Source organism: Labeo rohita, chromosome 1, assembly GCF_022985175.1.
Source record: "Labeo rohita strain BAU-BD-2019 chromosome 1, IGBB_LRoh.1.0, whole genome shotgun sequence".
NCBI lineage: Eukaryota > Metazoa > Chordata > Actinopteri > Cypriniformes > Cyprinidae > Labeo > Labeo rohita.
In genome coordinates, this window is record NC_066869.1 from 22,521,092 (window position 1) to 22,546,544 (window position 25,453).

Sequence of the window (25,453 nt, forward strand, 5' to 3'; positions counted from 1 at the left end):
GATCATGTATAGTAATTAATAGTATTTATCTAAACTGTTTCAACATGCTCAAAATGTTAAGAAAAAGACACTGCTAATGAATTTGAAATCAAGAGTTTATTTTCCGTTTCATGAAGCAGTTTCCATTTCCCTGTTAATAAAACCAATTAAATGACATTTATGGTATCAACTGTATGAATAACAAAATACTACAAAATTCAAAATGTATTCTTTTTCAAGAAATAGGAAATAAATATCTAAATGACACAGTTAGAAAGAACAGGGTTTTCATTCTTTTATAAAGCTCCTTTTTGTGGAATGGTTTTCAATGAAAAAACAAACACTAAAATAAGACTGAGAGATGGATGAGGGAAACAATGACATCAACTAAACTGATTATGAACATAAACCTGTTCCTTATTTCCCCTGGAACTTGACATCGCTCCCTGTTTTCCGCTGTTCTTAATAACAATTAATCTTCAACCAATCCTGGAACTCAAAATATTTTTTTGGAGGGGGCTCAGATCAAGTACAGATGCTACTGCCAAAAGTTGATCAGGCACCTGATAATGATGTTTGGTCTTAATAAAAAAATTTTAATGGCCCGTGGTCAGACAGACTCACAGGAAATGGGGAAAAGGCAGGCAAAACAACTATTCCCACCATACAGGCACAGCAATAAAATTAAAGCAGTCACATTATAAATATTTCAGAAAATCCCTTTTTCATTTCGAAAGTAATGACTCAAAGTGAGAGTTTGAGGTCTAAACCCCGGCCCCACAAGAAAGGGAATGAGAGATGTGACGGTGCATGCAGCGTGACATGTATGACCAGTTTCAATGAAGCACAGTATAGCTGTCATTTCCGAATATAAAAGATCATAAGCCACAGAGTTGAAGAATCTAAATAGTATTTCAAAATTTGAGAGTGACTGTTTTCAAAAATTTAATACAAGGAAGCGTACCAGATAAGACACTGAAATGTTTAGGTTTTTTGTACTGTCACAATGTGGACTATGTTAAGAGATGACTGACATTGTGACTTGATACAAAAACAATGGTTTGGGTACCAATAATAAATAGAAAATGCCAGAAAACATAAGAGTATTCTGCTAAAAACAAAAAACAGATGTGCGTTTTATCCCAAGAAAGTGAGGTTACATCAAACAGATAACTATCGGAACAAAAGTTAAAAGTAAAAAAAAAAAAAATTTACTTGTCAAACTTCCTTTGACATTTCATTTAATTATTTTTGGGTCCAACAAAATTAGCCGTCATTACAAATACGAAATGTATATAAAAAAAAGAATGAAATCAGGGATATGTGACTGCATGTGGTTAAAATTTTACATGATAAATGAGTCTTTGATAGACAATTGCAGCACTTTTGGGGTGTTTCAACTACGTTGTCTAAAAGGGAAACGTGTCATTTCTGTGCCAGTAGCGGCACCAAATTTAAGTCAGTTAAAATGATAATCCCATTAAATTCATGCCATTGGTTGAGCAAATGTTATGTCTCACCTGGTCAGGCTGCTTAAACAAACATAAGGCATTTGGTGTCGCTAGTAACACAGAAATTTCACACGCAGCCTTTAAAAAGCAGCTAATTTTATAAAACAAAATTGATTAATTTTATTAAAATTTCAGGCTAAACTAAAAACAGATTTATTGTGTATTTTAACTTATTTTCAATAAAAATAAATAATACAAATAATAATAAAAAAAACTAAAGAATAATGCAAAACCAGTGACACATAAGTCAGCTGAAAAAGGTGGTCATGAGCACAAAACTTGCCATTTTATAAGACTGAATTTAATTTCCCCTCGCTCCATCTGTTCCTAGCATTTCCCAGCATTCCTTAATCTGTGATTGTCCTGGTCCTGCTTCTACATTTCATTCATACTTCTCCATTTTTCACGCTGAGTGCCAAATTCGTTCTACACTGCTTCTGTGCATCAGCCACTTTTCTGTCTGCCTCCCTCTCTGTGACTCAGACATACTCACACACACACTCACACACACATGCTCCCTCTGTCTAATCCCAGAAGATGTTGGTAATGTCTGAGTCCAGGCTGAAGATCCAGACCAGCAATGGGCCAGAGATGAGCACAAATGACCAGGACACCCCCCTAAATGCCCGTCGCAGCTTGCCAATCACCCCTCCGGCTGCGTTTGCGTCCTCCTCCAGCTGCAGATCGCTGCCAGGCTCAATGTAGTTTCTGGCCAAAAATTTCAGGGCTTCATCCATTAAAATAACTGGCAGAGACATCTTGAGAACAGTCACCCACTGGGGCCAAGACAACGGCCGGATCTGAAATATGACCTGTAGAGAAAAACAACAACAGACACAGCTATAGTTAACTGGAATAGTTTACTTAAAAATGAAAGTTTGTCATCATTTACTCATCCTCAGATCATTCCAAACCCTGACTGACTTGCTTCCACAGAACACAAAGCAACTGAATTTGCCAGTAAGTTATTTGCTACTAAAGCAAAACAATGCTTCCTGCTTCCAAATTATAACTCGCAATTGCGAGTTATAAAGTCAGAATTTTTCTTTTTTCCTCACAAATACAAATTTGTATCTTGCAATTCTGTCTTGCAATTTTCGAGAATTTTTTTTTCTCGCAATACTGATTTTTTTTTTCTCAGAATTGTTATAAAGTCCAATTTTGAGAGGGAAAAAAGACTGAAATGTTCACAGAAATGCGAGTTTATATCTCACAATTCTGACTTAACTTGCAATTGCGTTTTATAAAGTCAGAATTGCGAGATATAAACGTATGCAATTCTAAGAAAAAAGTCAGATTTTCTAGTTTATATCTCACAATTGTGAAAAAAAAAGTCAGAATTTTGAGCTAAAAAGTCTTTTTTTTCAGTGGCAGAAATTGGCTTCCATACCTTTTGTGTTTCACTAAAGAAAGGAAGTCATAAAGGTCTTAGGAACGACACACTATTGTTCAAAAGTTTGTGATTAGTACGTTTTGTTTAAAAAGAAATTAATGCTTTTGTTCAGCAAGGATGCATCAAATTAATCTAAAGTAACAGATTTACAGTAAAGACGTCTAAATTGTTACAAAAAACGAAACAAACAAAAATTATTTAAAATAAATGCTCTTCTTTTGAACTTCATATTTGTTAAGTAATCCTGAACACCAAATCAGCATATCAAAATGATTTGTAACATGTAACACTGAAGACTGGAGTAATGATGCTGAAAATTCAGCTTTGCTATCATGGTAATAAATTACACACACACACAATTGTGAATTGTGGGGACTTTCCATAGACTTCTATAGATTTTATACTGACCAAACGATATTGTCTATCCCCTAACCCAACCCTAACCCTAAACCTAGCCCTCACAGAAAACATGTTTGCATCGTTACACTTTCAGATAAACATCATTTACTATTTCTAATCATTTTTTAACATTGTCAAAAATTTCAGGTTTTACTATCCTTGTGGGGACATTTGGTCCCCACAGTGTAGCAAAAACAAGTACACACACACACACACACACACACACACACACACACATATATATATATATATATATATATACACATTAAAGATGACATCATTTCCTTAGCATTACATAATTCTATTGATAAAGTCACAAATATTACATAAGGTATGAGGGGGTTTTGATTTTCTGTATTACCCTCAGTCATTTCCTTCGTTTTTTTGGGAAGCCTTTCATCATCAGTGTAACTTATAGAAAGCTCATCATTTCCTAGATTTCACTGTGACGACGGACAGACAGGCACGCACAAGACCGTGCACATTTCTCACATTCTACATTATGCGCAAGATTTTTTCCGTGTCTGTCTTGCATCATCTTTCTAACTTCCCAAATTCAGATGCATACTTACAGGAAGAGGGTCCACATATAAGATGAGAAAATGTAGGGCCATAGAAAGACAGATGGCTCCCACCAGCCAGGGGTTTGACCATGGTGGCATTTTGAGTAGAGACTGATTTTCTGACAAACTGAAACATATGCACACATTAAAACAATAAGAGCAGTCCATGCTTCCCTGCTATCAAACACAGGTAGAATGACCTGCCATTTTAAGCATGATTACTGTTCAGACAAATATATTGTTTTGATTTTTTAAATACATTAAAACGTTCTATTTCCAGTAAATGCTGTTCTATTCATCAAATAATCCTGAAAACATGTATCATGGTTTCAACAAAATAAGAAGCAGCACTGTGTTTAACACTGACAATGTTCTTGAGCAGCAAATCAGCATATTATAATGATTTTTGAAGGGTCATATGACTAAAGGCTGGACTGATGATGCTAAAAATTAAGCTTTGCATCACAGGAAAAAAAATACATTCAAATAAATTAAATAATTAAATAAAATATATTCAAATAGACAACAGCTATTTTAAATGGTAATAATACTACACATTATTACTGATTTCACTATATTTTTGATCAAATAAATGCAGCTGTGGTGAGCATAAGAGATTTCTTTTAAAAACCATTTTAAAATCTTAAAGACCCGAAACTTTTAAAGGAGAGGTTCACTTCTAGAACAAAAATTTACAGATAATGTACTCACCCCCTTGTCATCCAAGATGTTCATGTCTTTTTTTCTTCAGCCTTAAAGAAATGTTTTTTGAGTTATATAATGGACTGCTATGGTGCCCCGACTTTGAACTTTCAAAATGCAGTTTAAGTGCAGCTTCACATGATCTCAAATGCGGTTGTAATTCCCAGCTGAGGAAGAAGGATATATAGCATATAAGAGGGATATACAGCGATATAAGATGATTTTGAAGTTGAGGGAGAACATGAGATGGGAGTTTTTCGACATACTCTAACTGTCACAAACCGGAGCAAAACAGTCCAGGCAGAGTGAGACAAGATGAGCGTTTGACATTAAAAAGCATATAAATTGTATTATTTTTATGAACATTTTGCTAGATAAGACCCTTCTTCCTAGGTTGGGATCATTTACAACTGCATTTGGGATCGTTTGAAGGCGCATTTAAACTGCATTTTGGAAGTTCAAACTTGGGGCACCATATCAGTCCATTATATGGAGAAAAATCCGGAAATGTTACCCTCAAAAAACATAATTTCTTTACGGATAAAGAAAGAAAGACATGAACATCTTGGATGACAAGGGGGTGAGTACATTATCTGCCAATTTTTGTTCTGAAAGTGGACTTCTCCTTTAAATGACAGAGAATGTATTAGATATACAACACACTGATATACAATATATTGCAAACAAATAATAACAAAACTGTAGTTTTTTTTTTTTTTGTAGCTTTGACATGAAAATTCCAAGTCAAAACTGTATGGGCCAGTTTTACTAAACAGGGCAAATTGGCATGAGAGCACAATTCCAAAACAGCGCAGATGGGTGTGGAAATTTCTGCGGGTAATTTACTAACAACGCGCAAATTCAAGAACACAGACGCGACATCTCATTTATATATCAACCAAAGCAACATACCAAGCGCAGCGCAAATTAGCGTAGCCGCAAATAAAGAAATAAAGAAGCCACAGTAGGAAAAAATTAAGGTCTGCTAGAAGTTTTGATAGACCTGGTATTGTGTGACTCCTAGTTGAGGGTTCCAAGTCATCCTTTATTTCCTGAAGCAAATTAAAAATAACATGGCTTGGCAAATGATATGTGTTCTTCTGGCATTCTAAATAAATTAATACGTGTGGAAAAAAATCCTCTCCCTTCTACGACACGCTCTCCATTCAGGTGTCTCCTCGCAACAGTAATTGTAGCCATTTCAAGTGCAAAAAATTTTAAGACATGCTTTTTTTGGCGTTTAATAATGGCACAAATCCCAGTTATCTGACGAGTGCAAACGTTAGCAAGAAGCAATGCGTGATTCATTTGAATACTCTCCTCCCAAAAATGTTGCATCTGAAAGGAAAACTCTTACAAATGCATATTCAATAAGGTCAGGCCCAAAAATAACTGTGCCCACGCATTTTCATCATTATTTCGTCACTGCGTGTCTTTAGTAAAACCTGACAGTAATATTTTAATGCCAAAAGACAGTTTGCACTGGCGCAAGCTGTTAGTAAAACTGGCCTTGTATTTATGCCATGTGTGCTATTCTTCACATTCAGCAGTGATTTTCTGTCATTGTTTTAAAATCACATACCTGTTGAGGGCATTGCACATCTCTATAGTGACCAGTACAGACAGCGCCATAGTCATGGGATATGGAGACTCGAACACTGAGCACTGCACTCCTGCAAACTCAGCATGGCCTTCACTGCACTGCAGATAGTGAGACTATAAAAGAAACAACAGAGAACTGACTTTGTCAAAATTATATTTAACATAGGGTCAACAAACCTTCTGGATTTAGACAAAACAAGTCTCGAAACTATTTTTCACAAATAAATCTTTAAAACGGCAGTCAATGTTTTTATTTTTAAGGTTTTACTTATTACCAGTTGGTAGAAGGTGAGCTTTGGTCCATCATGAGCTGCCATGAACCACCAGGCAGCAGCTCCGACTGTTGCTGCCCCTACATAACCTACAAAACAGGCAGAAAGAGATGGAAATGCAACTTAAAGGTTTACTCAACTTTCAGGGTAAAAATTTTCTGAAAATTTACTCACCCCTATGTCATCCAAAATATTCATGTCTTTCCTTCTTCAGTCGTAAAGAAATTGCATTTTTTGAGGAAAACATTCCAGGATTTTTCTCCATATAGTGGAATTCAATGGTGCTCAAGGGATTGAAGGTTAAAAATGCAGTTTCAATGAAGCTTCAAAGGGCTCTAAACGATCCCAGCTGAGGAATAATCTAACGAAACGATTTTGAAGTTGGAGGAGAAAATGAAATGGGAGTTTTTCGACCCTAACTGTATTGAACGGGCGTGCACAGAATACATATGCGCATCGCAGAGCTAGACAAGATGGGCATTTGAGGTTAAAAAGTATATAAATTGTAATTTTTTACAAAAATAAGCCTTGAAAATGACCCTTGGCTGGGATCGTTTAGAGCTCTTTGAAGCTGCACTGACACTGCATTTTTAACCTTCAGTCCGATGAGCACCACTGAAGTCCACTATATGGAGAAAAATCCTGGAATGTATTCCTCAAAAAACTTAATTTCTTTGCGACTGAAGACGGAAAGACGAACATCTTGGATGGCGTGGGGGTCAGTAAGTTTATTATGGAAGTGGAAAATCCTTTAACAAGTCATGAATGGTTTTCTTAATAGCAAGGAGTGACATGTGTTTACTGTAAACGACTCACAGCCAATGATGAGATATCTGCAGAAGAGCCAACTAGAAATGAGTGGTTCTCTAGGGGAGCGTGGGGGTCTGGACATGATGTCTAGGTCAGGAGGGTTGAAGCCAAGAGCAGTAGCTGGAAATCCATCCGTAACCAGATTGACCCACAGCAACTGAACTGGAATCAGAGCCTCAGGCATTCCCAAAGCAGCGGTGAGGAAAATACTAAGAGACAAAGAGAAAAATACAACGCTTTAGGTGCAGTCACATTACTATTGTGCAGCTAATTTTTGCAGGCGAAATCCTGTCATTTCAATTTCAATTGGGAATCTGCACTAAGAGGACATGGTGATGGAAAAACATAAAATGGGACTAAAATACTTTTGCATTCTTTTGCATGTATCATATGGCAAGTTATTTTCAAAAAAAGACACCACAGTGTCCACATTATAGTACAGTATATGGCTTTAGAATGATGTCTTTATTTCTGTCTGTACTTACCAGACTACCTCTCCAATGTTAGAAGAAATGAGGTAACGGATGAACTGTTTCATGTTGTTGTAAATGGCTCGGCCCTCCTCCACTGCGGCCACAATAGTTGAAAAGTTATCGTCTGCCAAGATCATCTCTGAAGCAGATTTAGCCACAGCCGTGCCTGAGCCCATAGCAATGCCAATCTCAGCCTTCTTCAAAGCCGGGGCATCATTCACACCATCACCCGTCTGGAGAGAAAATGCAAGTGTGAGGGTTCATTAATTGAAGTTTTTTTGCACTTTTGTATTCTCATGTGTCTAGTAACACTTACCATCGCTGTAATATCACTGAGGCTTTGCAAATATTCTACAATGCGGCTTTTGTGCGTTGGCTCAACGCGGGCGAAACAGCGGGCGGTGCGGCAGGCCTGTCGCTGCAGGTGGGGAGGCAGCTCATCAAACTCCCGTCCTGTGAGGCCGCTGCCATACGGCCCACCTTCAGCCTCCTCTTCCTCCTGTTCAGTGATGATGCCCACTCGACGACAGATAGACAGAGCAGTGCCCTTATTGTCACCTACACAAACCAATGTAGGAAAACAACTTGGGTTGATTTTTCAATGCATATTTGTCCATGTCTACCAAGCCTTGGCATAAATGAAATAATAGAAGGACTTTATTTAGACTTTTTGTCACTGAAATTGTTAATTCAACCAAAAATGAAAATTCTGTTGTTCTGTTTACTCACCCATAAGACTTTGGTGAATCTTTGAAACAAAATATATTTTTAATGAAACCTGAGAGGTTTCTGTTTCTCTCCCAGACCAGGTAACCAAAACTCAGAACAGAAAATCCAAAAAGGTCACAATTAACCAAAGTCTTGCAGGTTTGGAATGACATGAGGGTAGGTAAATGATGACAGAATTTTAATTTTGGGTGAACTATCCCTTTCAAACCACCTTTATGCTTGTGTCTAACCCACCTGTAATCATAATGACCCGTATACCAGCCTGTCTGCACATGCGCACCGCATTTAGCACTTCCTTTCTTGGTGGATCTAACATTCCCACACAGCCAACGAATGTCAAGTCCGACTGAGGCACACACAAAAAAAGTGTTATAGAACTCAAATGTGCATTTTTAAAATATTTTTTACTTCAAGTACAATTGATTTCAAATTAACTTGTCCCAAACTTATTCTCATGATTTCAAATCATTTATCCACACTAACTTCCTCACCTCGTATTCAGTGAAAGCTGCAGAGTTCTCCAAGTTCAGGGTTCGAGGGTCTGGGGGTGAATCCCTGGTTGCCATAGCGAGGCAGCGTAGTGTATCACGACCTGACCCCCACTCTCTTACTGTACTTAAGAGTTGCTCCCTGAGGTCAGAGGTCAGCGGTACCCGTGTACCACCTCCTACCCGTATCCAGCGGCAACGCTCCAGCACACTCTCTGGTGCGCCCTGTGACATCAAGATCAAGATATATATACATATATACACATTATATATATATATATATATATATATATATATAAAGATAGATAGATATTATACACATTATATATATATATATATATATATATATATATAAAGATAGATAGATAGATAGATAGATAGATAGGTAGAGATAACACAAAGACATTTTAAATCTTGGCTGTTGAATGTCAGCTTGTTACATCATCTTTTTTTGATAAAATGTATTGCTTTTTCATTACTGTTTTGTTTAAAGATTATTACCGTTATGACCCTCCAACAAAAATGCATAAAGAAAAGAATGGAAAAAGAGAAAGCTTTATAGAAGATGAAAACCAGACCTTGACAAACATCTTGGCACCTGAAGCAGAGCGAGTGAGTTTGTTTGGAGAGCAGAAAACCGACATGGACTTCCTGTCTCGAGAAAACTCCAGAGTCAGCTCTTTCCTCATTAACTGCTTTATGACCTGAGAGAGAGAGAATGTGTGTGAGAGAAGTGGTGGAGGGAATACATGGCTTTTTTAATTTTACATGGCTTCTTTAACTCTTTGTCTTTAGTGAATGTAATTTTCAGATTTAAAAAAAAAAACAACAACAAAAAAAAAAAAAAAAACACCACCAAATTAGCCATTTAACAGACAAACATTGAATCTACACAATTTGTTCCCAAATTTTAAGTTCCTTTTGGGGTAAAGTTTTACAAACATTTGAACAGCATCTTTTCTCTATCAATACTTTTGACAAATAAACTATATAAATCAAAGAGAATATTTTTAACAAAGTGAATTTGAATTCTGCTGAAATCTGTTCTGCCAGAGTAGTTGACATATAACATAATAAAAAAGGTGATAAAGGTGATAGAAAGTTATACTTTTTATATTTATTGATTATGCATACATATATACATTTACATATATAATGTTTAGAATAATATAATAATACATTAATACAATAAATAAGTAATATTATTTGTAATAAAATATAATTATATAAAGAATTTTTACAAAAATGATGTTTAAAGGGGTCATGAACTGCCTTTTTTATTATTTTGTACTGTTCTCTGAGGTCCCCTATATAATGTTATCAAGATGTTTTATAATATGTGACCCTGGACCACAAAACCAGTCTTAAGTCGCTGGGGTATATTTGTAGCAATAGCCAAAAATACATTGTATGGGTCAAAATTATTGATTTTTCTTTTATGGCAAAAATCATTAGGAAATTAAGTAAAGATCATGTTCCATGAAGACATTTTGTAAAATTCCTACTGTAAATATATGAAAACTTAATTTTTGATTAGTAATATACATTATTAAGAACTGTATTTGGACAACTTTAAAGGCAATTTTCTCAATATTTTGATTTTTTGCACCCTCAGATTCCAGATATTCAACAGTTGTATCTCAACCAAATATTGCCCTATCCTAACAAACCATACATCATTGGAAAGCTTATTTATTCAGCTTTCAGATGATGTATAAATTTGTGATCCAATTTATAAGTAAAAGGCTATTTTCTGTCCAGCTTTTAAAACCCCTTATCAGAACGCTCTGTTTAAATAGGCGTAGCAGACAGTAGACTCAGAAGTAGACTCAGTTTGCCTCTATTGTTATTTACTCTACATGTGTGTTTCGGTGGGCGGGGCTAAACAGGCAGTGATGTCGAAGCAGGTGTTGACCTTCTTCTGCAGAGGTGGTGTTTAGGCACACTATTACGTCATAAAGTAGCACATTTCACAACCTGTCATTTTGACAGACTGGCTTCAATATAAGCTGTTTTTTAGACTAACAAGAAAGTTTTGAGTTCTGAAACTTCCAGGATGTTTTTATTGTACAATGACTTCTTATGTCAAAAGATCAAGGGAATTTTGATTTCTCAGTTCATGACTCCTTTAAAATTTTTTTGCATGTAATACACTATAACACAGTTCAGATTCTGTGTGACTGTATGAGTACTCACTGAACAGCAGGCAGTGGCTCTTTCAGCAGGTGAGAGGCCTGCCAGGTCTGTGTCGAACACATTCATCTTCTCCACCAGACAACAGAGAGCCGTCTCAGTCGCTTCTCCCACTTTCTCAAAAACACCTTTACTCTGTTTCGGACAAGAAATACAGAGAATGATGTCTCTACAGCTTCAAGATAACAGAGAAAGCATGTACAGTATATGTTCACACCAGGGGTCGCATTAACCAAAAATTAATCGTCACTGACTGAATTTTTTTTATCAGTGACGGAAAAATCTGATGCACACGCATCTCATTGTAATTAAGGAATTTCAGGAAGCTTTATACCCAGCGGGTTTTCTGTAGTGCACTTTTTTCTAATTTAATACAAAATATTTTAATACTGTCAAAGTTGCTGTCAAATCATTTTATTGTCATTAATTCCATTCAAAATAAAAGTAAAAAGTTTTTGTTTATATAACATATGTGTGTGTACTATGTATATTTATATGTATATATAAACACGCACACACATACATGCATATATTTAAAAAAATATAGATATGATATACAATCATATATAAATAGGAATATACATATATATGAATCGATTTCATTAAATTGATTAATCACAATTAATCACCTCCCAAATAAAAGGTTGTGTAAACATAAATATATACATGTACGTGTGTGTGTGTTTATATATACATATAAATATACACAATACACACACATATATTATGTAAACACAATCTTTTATTTTGGATGCGATTAATCGCGATTAATCGATTTAATAGCACTGCAAGTTATTTTATCAGCAAACATGAATATAAATGTAATTTCTTTTAGCACTTGCTATCTTTAAAATCTTTTGTTTTAATGAAAGCAGCGCTCAAGTTGCAAGTCTCAGTCGCTTCTCCCACTTTCTCAAAAACACCTTTACTCCTTTACTGATTTTCGGAAAGGAAATACAGAGAATGAGGTCTATATAGCTTCATGATAACAGAGAAAGCATGTACAGTGTATGTGCACACGCACCTCATTGTAATCCAGTGAAGAGTCGTTACACAGGGCACAGATAGAGGCCATTTCCACCAGCCCTTCATACTGACTGCAGCGTACCTGTACACCGTCCTTATACCTGAAACAGAAACAAAAAGAGGATGGGAGGGATTGGAGGAGGACTGCATGAATTAAGGAGAACATAGAGAAAATAATGGGTAAAGTGAGAAAAAGGGATTGATTAGGAAAAACGAGCAAGTCTTGTGAAAACATCACATAAATGTTGAAGCAAACCCCAGGTTAGTTCAGAAGAGCTTCCTGACAGCATCCAAGTGTGTGTGTGTGTGTATGTATTTGAGTGTAGTTAGATGTGAAATAAACTCACACTTCTCCTTCAGGGGCGTAAGTAGATCCAGTTACTGTAAATTCATTCAGTAAACACCTCTCACCTGCGACGCCGTCTACAATAAACATCTGCACCCAGACAAACACACATGCACAGCCATGCATACACACAGGATTAGTTTAAACTGTAGTTTTCAAGCATCATTCCATGTTATTAATCTTCTAGCTACCATAGAATAACAAAATTCCACAGTGCATCTGTTAGAATCAATATACACAAAGATATTTATCATTATTAACATATTTTAGAATTACTAAAGTATTAGAGTAAAACTCTTGCACTGGACACAAATCTCTCTCACCCTGCAGACAGACATCTGGTTGGTGGTAAGAGTGCCCGTTTTGTCAGAGCAGATGACGGAGGTACAGCCAAGCGTCTCTACAGATGGGAGGGAACGGACTATAGCATTTTTGCGGGCCATGCGCCGTGTGCCAAGCGCCAGGCATGTGGTAATGACAGCAGGAAGACCTGTGAGAATGAACAGAAGACATCAGCGAGTAAGTACAAGTTACGACAAAAGGGAGAGGAATAGATCACAGTAAAATGTACTATTTTACAATGAGATGATTTCTCTAAATCCCCTTTTAATTTTTTGTGAAAATCAAGCTTTGACAAACAACCTGCATAGATTTAAATGCTGTATTTTTTTTTGATCCATATGAAATTACAGTTTCAGGAAGCTTTATAACACAGTGGGTTTTCTGTAGTGCGCTTTTTTCTAATTTTCTAATACAAGTTATTAATGCTGTCAAATCGATTAATTGTGATTAATCCCATTCAAAATAAAAGTTTTTGTTTATGCAATATATGTGTGTGTACTGTGTATATTTATATGTATATATAAATACAGACACATATATGCAAATATATAAAAAATATATAGATAATACGTTATATAAAATCATATATAAATAGGAATATACATATTGATTTCGTTAAATCGATTAATCGTGATTAATCACCTCCAAAATTAAAGACTGTGTAAACATAAATATATATATATATATATATATATATATATACACAGTACACACACATATATTATATTTTATTTTGGATTAATCGATTTAACAGCACTGCAAGTTATTTTATCAGCAAATGTGAATATAAATATAATTTCTTTTAGCATTTGAAATCTTTAAAATCTTTTGTTTTAATAAAAGCAACACTCAAGTTGCAAGTAAAACCTGATCTTTATATTCATAAGAATTATTTAAGAATTATCCAAAATGCATCTGAGCTTTTGTACAAACGAGTTCACATGATCATGTCACAAATTTGATTATTGGGTCTTTTTCACAGATATTTCATATTTCCATAATTATTCCCCAAAGAACTAGGTAATACTGTGCCAGGGATATTATAGTTAAACACAACTAAAACCAGGCAACTTTCCACTTAAAATAAAAATAAACACTACCTGTAATTACAGAAAAATATTAACAAAAAGCTAAACTTATTTCATTTCAGCTAGTCACCAATGCAACATTTCTAGTTTTCATTTAGTTTAACTTGATGTACTGAAATGACTAAAACTGATTAAAATTAATATTAAAAAAAAAAATATATATATATATATATATATATAAAAATGAGAGGATACACAAAATGACTAAAACTTTAACATTTAAACATAATCTCAATCATAAAAAATGCTGTTTTTTTCACTTTTGGAGTAAATGGGATCACAAAAAAATTATATTTTCTGTAATATATTTATAAAACTACATTTGTTCCTCCGTTCACCACTACAGAAGTGTAACTAACTATGATGACTTCCACTTCTGAGAACCTGGAAGTGTGAAAAGGGCCTATAACCAACTTCATTTTGTCTTAACTTCACATTTTCTCCTTATGTTTACATTCTGTTCATTTCCAGGTTCAAATTTTGAATTTCAGATTGTCAGTGTATTTTCAGACTTCAGGACCCCAACACATAGCATTCCTGAGAAAAAGAGATTTTAAAAATTGGACAAAGACAGAAATATAGGTTAAAATTTGCGCACCCTCAGGGATGGCGGCTACAGCCAGAGCCACTGCGATCTTAAAGTAGTACACAGCTCCACGCAGCCAGCTGCCTCCGTGCACTGGGTCACTGAAGTGACCGATGTTAATACCCCAAACTGCCACACAGATCACTGTGATCACCTTCAGACACAGAGAGAAAGAGAAAGAATGACTCACATTCAAGTAGCTACTTCCGACTCAACCTCTGGAGCTCGATAATGCTGACAAACTGCTACAGAGCGAATGCTAAGTGTTATGTAGCAAATGAGAGGATCTGTCAATGAAATTCTGCTGAAAAACAATTTCATTTTGAAATACATTTGTATTGTGTTTTTTTTTATTCGTTTATTTAACACACATGCTGTTTTTGGAGTGGAATGTTAGATTAGATTATATTAGATTGCATTAAATTTTACTGTTATTGGGCAAAGTACAAGTACAAAGCCAATAAAATGCAGTTATATATTATTCAAATAACAGTGCAAGCACAAATGGCATGAGGTATAGATGCCAAGAGATAAGTTAAAAGCAAATGACAAAGAATAAAAATAAGAGAGGGTGCAGATACAGTGATAATGAGGTATAAATTTCTGATGGCAACGTGTATAAATAAAGGTGCAGTAAGTTCATGAATAGTACAAATGTGCAAAAAGGACTGAAATAGTAAAAATAATGAGGTACAATAATGAGGTACAAAAATGGCAAATTACTGTCGCAGTGCAAATGATATGCTCTGAAAAAAACTCAAGGTTCATTCAGTTCAAGTATAGCAAGAAATAGCAAAATTATGCTAATGGCAGAATATGGAATATGATAGATTTTTAATGTGTTATTTTTATTGTTTGGAATGGTTTGCATGAGTTCACAAAGGTAATTCTTGTCCTTATTATGTTGCACACTTCTAGGGTTGCCCTCGACTGAAGATTTTTCAGATCGACTAATAATTGTTCATTTGAAGGCATTAGTCAACTAACCGCACGTGTATATTAATAAACCATTTAATTTATAATACTGCGCCTATAGCCTATCAGCGCTCATGTGCAAAGCTTGCCACAGCGCACCGCAGAAGTAATTATTATAAATGCTTCAGGGAAAAAACAGCAAGGAGACTGTCTTAACATCATAATAATTCATTGATAAACTAGCAAGTCGACAACAGTGACTCGTCATCTCCACAGTGGGTGTGCACGTTTCATTTTGATTATTTAATATGAATATATTTGTTTTCCATTTGAACTGGTTCATATTACTTTCTGTAAGTATAATTTTCATGTCTGTGAGGCAAGCAGAAAGCGCACCCTGATTGCTTTTATTATTTTACAAAAGGACAACATTTTGTTGTTATTGTAAGTGCACAAAAATGTATGAGCAAAAATGACAGAGTGTTTTAAGTTAAATGCAAATGATCGCACTGGCGCCTCCAAGTTAACTGTCATGCGTTGAGCGCACTACTATTCAGCTTCCACACTCCAGACTTCAATAGTGCACATTTTTCTTGAGTAACATTAAAACAAGCAGCCATGTAATGATGCTACTACCACTACTTTTTGTGCTACCACATTTGCGGTTGATAAACGAAACAGGCGTTTACATGTCTTGACCAATGTACTGTAATTGATCTGTATTGATCTGTAATCTGTAACTGATCTGTAATCTGTAAATGAACTGTAATGGATCTGTCTATCATGAACTATGTGACTTCGCCACTTTCTGTAATTTTTTTTTCTGCAACTAAGCAACTAATAAAATTTTGATTGAATAATGATTAGTCGACTGTTTTCAGAAATAAATGATTATTTTGTATTTTTTATCACTTTTTGTTTAAACATTTAGTTTGGTAGTCCAATCCACTAATAAATCAAGAAAAATGTTTAAAATCACACTTCCAGTTCATTCATCAAACTGGAAATGGAGAATCACATTGAGCACATTGCTCTGCTTTATACGGCACGTTTCAACAAGAAGCATAGTTACTCGACAACAATGGAGTGACAGAAAAAAATAAAGAGAGCACAGAAAATTGTGTTTCCTACCTTAGAGAGCTGCTCTCCAAACTGGTCTAGTTTCTGCTGCAAAGGGGTTCTCTCTGGATCGGTGGCTGCCATCTCATCTCTGATCTTCCCGATCTCTGTGTGCACACCTGTGGCCACTACAACACCTATTGCTCGCCCTGCTGCAATGTTTGTCCCCTACAAAAACACCCATTCACATGTGTGAAGATGAGAAGAACAGTCAGATAGAGCCATATCACCTACAGTACTTATAACAAGCTTAGGAATTATCCAAGATCAAAAAAATGTTACTTGCCAGGTGGACAGAAACTGTGACATAATACATAATTTTAAATGCAATTTATAAATGACAAATCTAAGCAGTACAAATGATCTACTAAAAGAGAATGTATCTTTATACCTCAACTTAAAATATACCAACTTCAGAAATCTATGAGGCAACATATTCCTGACTTTGAGCTAGCAAAACAAATTAATGTTTAACAAAATAGGTGGCGTTTCATATAGTGGCTGGCACATGCCATTGACAAATATATACAGAAAACAGGAAAGCATACAGAAAACATACTACATAGGACTTTTTTTAACACCTACTATTGTCAGCTGAGACAAAAAGTTAATTTTGGAGCCTGGATGTGTGATATTTAAAGTCATTTCAATTATTGTTTTGCTTTTTGGATGGATCCTTCAGGACACTGTTTATGTTCCTGTCCTTACATGGCCAGACATCCATTAGACTTTCTCAGTGGGACAGAAGTAATGGAGGCTTTAGCGTGCGTGTGTGGGTGTGTGGGTGGAGTCTTTGAGGCTGGTACTCTCTGGTCATTATCCATCTGAGAGCTCAAAGCCTGTGTGATGTGATGACTCAGTCTATAGCCATGAGGGAGCAAACAATATGAGTGATGTTTTATTCAACACACAGGCTCGACTGCCGGACATAATCCAATACAGTACACAAACAATAACACACATCCACATCTGGCCGAGCTTAATCCAGTGCCTAATCGCCACAGGTAACAAAAAAAAAACACTGAAATTGATAAAGAATAGCTGCAGATGAACAGATCATAATTACAGAAAAGAGCATGTTCTTCTTATCCTGGTTGACGGCACGGGGGTCAGGCACTGGGTCGGTGTGTTTAAGGACGGATACAGACTCCCCCGTCAGGATGGACTGGTCCACTCTCAGAGTAGTAGAGCGTATGGAGGTCAGTCGGATGTCTGCTGGGACTTTATCACCAACTGGAGAAAAGCAGGTGCAAAAAAGAAGACTCGTGTCATGACTTTTTTTCTATTAAACTATCATCCCTTCCTTTTTTCTTCTATTAAAAGTTATTTTTTGGAGCCACTTCCTATAAAATTATGATGTTATGTATATTTTGGTGAAAATGTTTCAGATTGCAATAATACTTCATAAGGTAACAAATTTTAATATTTCATTAGACCTCATCAAAAATCATTTGAAAATATTTATAAAAATGTAGTTTTATATTTAATATTTGCTCTAATGCTCTAATGTGGTAATTACATGCAAAAGGACCCCTGTAGCATTTACGCAACATTCAGAACATTATCACTAAATGTTGGAAATTGAGAAAATAGGTATTATTGAATTGCTTTAAATAACTACTGTCATTTTGCTACAGTGGGACACTGAGGTTTAAACTACAGTACGGCTGATTAGCACCTCATACTTTACAATCTATCTTTAGAAACCAATGTCAGTCAAGATACAGATCGACGCAAAAAAGACGTCAACCTTATTTTTATTCATTAGCTGTGGGATTCTTAGAATAGAGCTTTGAGTGGAGGGCCAAAAAAATTCTGAGACTGGGTCTTAACCCTTTTCTGTCAAATCTGATCTAAATAAAAATACATTATGTATTATCAGCATAATAATTTGAATTTTAACTGTATAAAATCCTCCCTTTTATCCTACTGTACATAGGAGGAGCATGGATGAACGGATGGATGGACGGATGGATGAATGATTAAAATCTTAAAATAATGTTTTTTTTCCAGATTTAAATTAGATTTTGAATACTCAGATTTTCTCAGATTTTTGGACCTCACTATGTATGTACACGTATGTAAATAAATACAGGGATTGCACTTACATCATGATTCGGTCAGTACCTGGATGCGCAGCCATATTGGCGATACTCGGATGTAAACAACAGCATGGACTGCGCGGTTAATGTACTACTGAATACGTTGTTCTGCTAATTTACGTGGTCTAAACCATGGAAAAAATGTGTGGAAGCTGCTAAATCATATAGAGAAGAACTTAGTAAGCAGAAAAGTGAGCATTATTTTGACAAACTAAAGTGTATAGGTTGTACAGATATGTACAAGCAGTATTAATTAAGATATTAGCCTAATATTTCACCTACCCCACTGGAAATGATAAGAACAAACACGAATGTTGTCAGGATTCTTGCCCTGGAAATCCTGGTTTAGTTTGGCCAACCACAAACACCTTTTTGTTCCTTTTGTTCAGTCAGACCAATTAGTACAGCCCAAAACATGACAATAATTTACAATCTTCAGCAGCGATAATCAGCAAAATATGCGAGTTTCATTCAGTTCATTGGTATTGTTTACGTTCAGTGCCGCCAATATGGCCGATTGATGAAGCAACGTGAAAACACTTTATAAGAGATTTACTTTGAAGTGACCAAATCATAATTGCAAATGCAGCTGCAAAGGAGAGTCAGATTAGGTTGATTGCCAATTAGCAGCAAGCATCAGCTATAAATGGGTTTAGACAATTAAGACTTTGATGTGAGTTTTCAAAGCAACAGGAGGCAACTAACAGAGTTCCAAAGATGCCAAGTGCCACTGTGGCAGGTGCATCAGTTACACAGAATCCAGCACAATTTAATGCATCCAGGGAAACAGCCTATAAAAGTAACATACGCAAATAAATCTGGAAAAGGAACTGTGGCTGCAAGTCACAGCTCACCAACAATAATGATAAAACAGTTCACTGCACAACTAGCCTAAAGCCTAAGGACGATTTCAAAAATATAAACAGTATTTAAAGGAGAAGTCCACTTCCAGAGCAATAATTTACAGATAATTTACTCACCCCCCTTGTCATCCAAGATGTTCATGTCTTTCTTTCTTCAGTCGTAAAGAAATTATGTTTTTTGAGAAAAACATTTCAGGATTTTTCTCCATATAGTGGACTTCTACGGTGCCCGTGAGTTTGAACTTCCAAAATGCAGTTTAAATGTAGCTTCAAATGGCTCTAAATCTAGTGAAACGATTGGTTATTTTCTAAAAGAAATGACAATTTATATTCTTTTTAACCTCAAATGCTCTTCTTGCCTAGCTCTGCATGAACTCTTGATTTTGATTCAATACAGTTAGGGTATGTCGAAAAACTCCCATCTCATTTTTTCCTCCAACTTTAAAATCATCCTGCATCACTGCAGAAGTACCAATCCAATGTTTACAAAGTGAACATGCAAAGAAGATACAAAAACAGGTAAAACAGCGATGTAGGATGATTTTGAAGATGGAGAAGAAAATGAGATGGGAGTTTTTTGACATACCCTAACTGTCGTGAACCGGAATACACAGAGTTCACGCAGAGCTAGACAAGACGAGCGTTTGAGGTTAAAAGTATATAAATTGTACTTTTTTTTTTTATCGAAAATAACCATTTTGCTAGATAAGACCCTTCTTCTTCAGCTGGGATCGTTTAGAGCCCTTTGAAGCTGCATTTAAACTGCATTTAGTAAGTTCAAACTCAGGGTAAGCCCACTAACCATAGACGTCTATTATATGGAGAGAAATCCTGAAATGTTTTCGTCAAAAAACATAATTTCTTTACGACTGAAGAAAGAAAGAAATGAATATCTTGGATGATAAGGGGGGTGAGCAAATTATCTGTAATTTTTTGTTCTGGAAGTGAAATTCTCCTTTAAAACAACCTTTATAAACCTGGAATTTCTGGCAGTGCTTTCAATATAAAACTGTTTTATCAATGCACAAAGAATACACAACCTGAAGTTCAACCCCTGTTCAATAAAAAAACATTAAATTGACTGATGAAGTCAGGAGAAACCCACATACACTCTTAAAAATAAAGATGCTTTAAAAGGTTCACAGCGATGTCATAGAAGAACCATTTTTGATTCCACAAAGAACCATTCAGTCAAAGGTTCTTTAAAGAACCATCTCTTTCTGACCTTTGTATAATCTGAAGAACCTTCTTTCGCCACAAAGAACCTTCAGGTTCTTCAGATGTGAAAGGTTCATTATGGAACCATTTAGACAAAAAAGGTTCTTCTATGGCATTGTGAAGCACCTTTAATTTTAAGTGTGTAGTCTTGCCAAATTTTAAATATGGTGGGGAACTGTGATGCAGTAGATGGGCAGCAGTCTCACAGGAGTCATTACTTCAGATAATCAATGTACGTGGTTTTTGGAAAGAACCAAACTATGCTAAACATGTATTTAACAATACTTTGCTTAACTGTGGGAACAGCTGGTTATTTTCTTGAGAAACGTCCCTAATGCATCTGAGCCAGACTGTGCTAGGCAGTTTTGACTGGCTTCTACAAACAATCAGAACACAGCCATCTCTTTAGCAATGTCCTAAAATTATTTTCAGACATTTCCTTTGAGAATTAACCTCTCTTTTTTCTTTACTAAAAACACTGCCACATCCATTTTATTTTGTGTAACTCTTACTTCAGCCTCTGAGAAACTAATTAGTTTAACACAAATTATGAAAGGCAACTGGGACATAAATGAAACACCTCAGCATACAGCTGTACAAACTACAGAGATTCTCTCATTAAATGCATTTTATTTTGGCATATTAAAAAAGAGATGTAGAAATCTAGTTCTCATTCTTACCAGCCACCTCCACAATGTCTCCAGGCACAATGTCCCTGGCTCTGACCCTCTGTACACTCTTCCTGTCCTGTCTGTACACCTTCCCCATTTCAGGCTCGTATTGTTTTAGGGCTTCGATGGCATTTTCTGCATTACGCTCCTACAGAAACATACACACAGTGAGTTGTCATTTCTGATAAAAACCTACTGCATTATTGTCTCATTTATAGGCTTTATATTTGATTTATATTAACATATTTACGATGTATTTAACAATTTACACAGGCTGTACCTGCCACACTCCTACAATGGCATTGGCAATAAGAATGAGGAGAATGACAAATGGCTCTACGAAGGCTGTGATGGTTCCTTCACCTTCCTCAAACCAGGCCAGAGTCTGAAAGACAAAGAGAGAATATGTAATGCAAAACATGTCAAAGTTGTGGTAACGATAGAATGTAAACCATGTCACCATGCCAAATTTACACCAGATTCACAACAGCTGCATAGACACATACATTTCCATTTAAAGACCCAAATTATTCTAAATGACGCTTTGAGATGATTTTGTGTGAACATTTATATGCAGGTTTTATGCAAAGCTAGTGCATGCAAACCAATCTTTTTTTTCAATTAATGCAAAAAGAACTAAACTAATGATCATACACAACACCGGAGAAGAAACGAAGTCATGATTTTTATTGTCTTTGCACACAAATATATTCTTGTAGCTTCATAACATTAAGGTTGAACTACTGATGTCACATGGACTATTTTAACAATGTCCTTACTACCTTTCTGGGCCTTGAACGTGTAAGTTGCTCTCTACGCAGGGTCAGAAAGCTCTCTGATTTCATCAAAAATATCTTAATTTGCGTTACAAAGATGAACAAAGGTCTTACGGGTTTGGAACAACATGAGGGTGAGTAATTAATGACAGAATTTTCATTTTTGGGTAAACTAACCCTTTAAAAGTGTGAGAGTAAACACATTTGATTTGTCTTCTATCCGTGATTTATACTTACAAAGGAAATACAGGCGGCAAGGAGGAGAATCCGAACTAGCAGATCCTCAAACTGCTCCAGAACAAGTTCCCATAGTGACTTCCCTGTAGACACAACAAAAATGATGAAGACCTACAGCAGTCACAAAATTTCAAGATCACTTTCCATTAAGTGAAAAAGAACTATCAGACTACCAAACTAAAGCCTGGAACATTAACTAAAAAACCTTTACAAATACACCTACCCTTACAACATTCAATCGAGATCTATTCAGCTACAAACAGAGTGCAAACCTTACCCAGCCTCCTTAGGGAATCCAGTAATAACTAATTATCTACACAACCAGCATCTCCCATGCAACAAAGGTAGGCTCAGAGAGACTTTTAACTTAGAGTATATGATGAAATACCTGCTAATAATTACACAAACCCAAGGGAACAGCTTACCTTCTTCTGCAGGTAACTCTGTGGCACAGGTTATAGCAAAATAAAGAAAAAGGGGCAGAAGACACAATTTAAAGGTTAAATTAAATCTCATTATGACATTATCTATTGTTCAAAATACACCGTTGTCGTATTTTTGAAGGAGATGCAGTACCATTGGGGCCCCATCTTTCCCTGCTTTTCCTTAATTGCTCAGAGCTCAGTCCCGTTGTCTCATTGACACCGAAATATCCCAGCACCTCCTCAACCGTCTTTGTATGGGCATTGTCCATCCCTGCAAAAGAAGAATATATATATTTGACCCTGGACCACAAAACCAGTCATAAGTAGCATGGTATATTTGTAGCAATAGCCAACAATACATTGTGTGGGTCAAAATGATTGATTTTTATGCCAGAAATCATTAGGAATGTAAGTAAAGGTCATGTTCCATGAAGGTATTTTCTAAATTTCCTACTATAAATATATCAATATATATAAATATATCAATAGCGATTTTCTCCTTATTTTAATTTTTTTGCACCCTCATTTTCCAGATTTTCAAATAGTTGTATCTCTGCCAAATATTGTCCTATCCTAACAAACCATACATCAATGGAAATCATATTTATTCAGGTTTCAGATGATTCCTCAACCTGATCTGTTAACCTACAAAATATGACTACTTTCTCATGCAAAATTCACATCCATTCGCTTCGACTGTATGAACAAAAGAAAATATGAAAGTGAATGATGACTACCTGTATAACATTTTCAGGTTTGGACCAACATGAGGAATAAATAATGACATAATTATCATTTTTAATCCTTTAATTTTCAAAGGACACTCTCTAACCAGAGGGAACTTTTCAATATTAACAAAAAAACACAGTATCCTAACGTAAACGTAACATAATTACACTAAACACCTTGTATGCACGTGTTGTGCATCCATGATTACCTGCCTGAATAAAATACCCAAGACATTACATTTTCATGTGACTCGATTAAGATGAGAAACTCCTGCGCACCTGTTACTGTACCTGATTGCAGGTTCAGTTATTATGGTGACTTCTGGAATAAAACCATTCAAGATAATATTTAACTTTACACGTTTTTCACATGAATACCCGAGACTAAATGTTTCGGTTCGTTTTATGCCCTAGCAAAATGACGATGCAAATGTAAATAACAGCAACTCGTTACAAGCTGTGAATTGTTTATATTCCTGTCAAGTTTGGCGTTCAGCTGACTGAGCAAAATAGGCGCACACACTGCTGATCAGATTCCCTCTAAATGACTGATCCTGCAGGCACTGTGATCGATAACCCTCCCAATCTACTGTTATTATCAGACACAGCATGATGCCGACAACACCTTACTCACCAGTTTAACTGTAATTCAATCCTCTGCAAACCAGTGACTTCCGTTATACCAAAAGCGTTACACTAAACCGCGACAAGAGAGAATATCCCAGATATAACCCAATGCGGTGTGGTATTGTAGATCGATCTGCTGCTGAAATCTAATAGGGCAGAGAGGCAGAGTGATCGCACTGCAGCGCTGCTCAAGGCAAATGATGATTTTCTGCTATGCGTTTTCCTTCTGATTTCAGCATGATCCGGGAAATTATACCAAAAAATACACTGCGGGATAAACGATTGATTTTTTAGTAGAGTTTCGACGCTGTCAGGTCTTCCTGAATGTACCGGTAGTATTTAAAATGGCCAAGGCGATGCTATAATCCACCGCTACCTCCCATCTACATAACCGTCGCTTTATTTAATACTAGGTCACTGAAGCGACATTATTACCGTTGGTGCCTCAGTCGCAGCATCGATGGGCAGCGCTGCAGCCAATGAGCAATCAAAACATCATCCTGACGGACGGACTGGACAAATCATCTTTATTCATTTGCTGATAGTCCCGCCTACTCGTTCTTGCTGCAGGAGGGCGGGGCTTCCACCCGCACTGTGGCTTTCTGTTTAACCAGTGACCGTTGCGTGCGACAGTATACGCCATAAAATTTACATTTACATAAACCATTGAGGCTACGTAAATGTTAAATGACGCAACTGTGAACCAATGAAAAACAACTATGGCCGAAGAGGCGGGACAACGTCGTTTGGGTCAATAATCCAGCCCCTCCCCCGCATCCATCTGTCACTCAAGGGAGGTATATTGTAGGTAACGACGCGCTAGTGGATACTAGGGCCATAAGAGTGTACGAGGTCGAAATGCCGAACCAGCACATTTTTTCAAACTCATAATCCACGTCGACGCTAGGATATTAAGATGAATTCCAGTCAAACATGCAGGTTGATGGGCTGGAAAGGGATCTGGCCTATTTCAACTGTTGCCATAATTATCTGCCCCTAATTAATATCGTTCTCAAGAGGAGCTGCTGTAATTTTTGTATGCGTATATTTTACATATACATATGCCTTATTGTAAAAGCTACCCTACCAGTCAAAAGTATTTGAACAGTAAGATTCTTAATGTTTTTAAGTCTCTTCTGCTCACCAAGCCTGCATTTATTTGATCCGAAGCACAGCAAAAACAGTACAAAAAGAATGTTTTCTTTGAGTATATTTTAAAATGTAATTTATTCCTGTGATTTCAAAGCTGAATTTTTAGCATCATTACTTC

The 25,453-nt window shown here is 36.1% G+C and overlaps 1 protein-coding gene across 1 annotated transcript; it reads right to left on the reverse strand.

The window, feature by feature from the left end:
• Positions 1 to 77: 77 nt before the first annotated feature.
• On the reverse strand, positions 78 to 24,646 carry si:dkey-28b4.8 (sarcoplasmic/endoplasmic reticulum calcium ATPase 2). Its single transcript, XM_051112222.1, has 23 exons — positions 24,191 to 24,646; positions 22,980 to 23,099; positions 22,829 to 22,846; positions 22,404 to 22,486; positions 21,671 to 21,775; positions 21,400 to 21,538; positions 17,603 to 17,769; positions 16,549 to 16,704; positions 14,515 to 14,656; positions 12,810 to 12,976; positions 12,488 to 12,576; positions 12,139 to 12,241; positions 11,118 to 11,249; positions 9,500 to 9,625; positions 8,925 to 9,146; positions 8,668 to 8,779; positions 8,021 to 8,262; positions 7,717 to 7,937; positions 7,238 to 7,440; positions 6,425 to 6,510; positions 6,130 to 6,263; positions 3,855 to 3,972; positions 78 to 2,302 (listed from the first exon to the last, which is right to left on the reverse strand). Exons 2-23 carry the CDS (start codon positions 23,095 to 23,097, stop codon positions 2,015 to 2,017), a joined length of 3,171 nt encoding a protein of 1,056 aa, XP_050968179.1. The 5' UTR covers positions 23,098 to 23,099; positions 24,191 to 24,646; the 3' UTR covers positions 78 to 2,014.
• Positions 24,647 to 25,453: the final 807 nt, after the last annotated feature.

What these genes read in the sequence shown, in the direction of transcription:
- si:dkey-28b4.8 (XM_051112222.1), bottom strand. Translation starts at nt 23,097, where the DNA reads ATGGACAATGCCCATACAAAGACGGTTGAGGAGGTGCTGGGATATTTC. An exon ending in CAGCTTTCACTGAATACGAG is followed by an intron (nt 8,780 to 8,924) that starts GTGAGGAAGTTA and finishes TGTGTGCCTCAG; the next exon opens with TCGGACTTGACATTCGTTGG. An exon ending in AACATTGGAGAGGTAGTCTG is followed by an intron (nt 7,441 to 7,716) that starts GTAAGTACAGAC and finishes TTTGTCTCTTAG; the next exon opens with TATTTTCCTCACCGCTGCTT.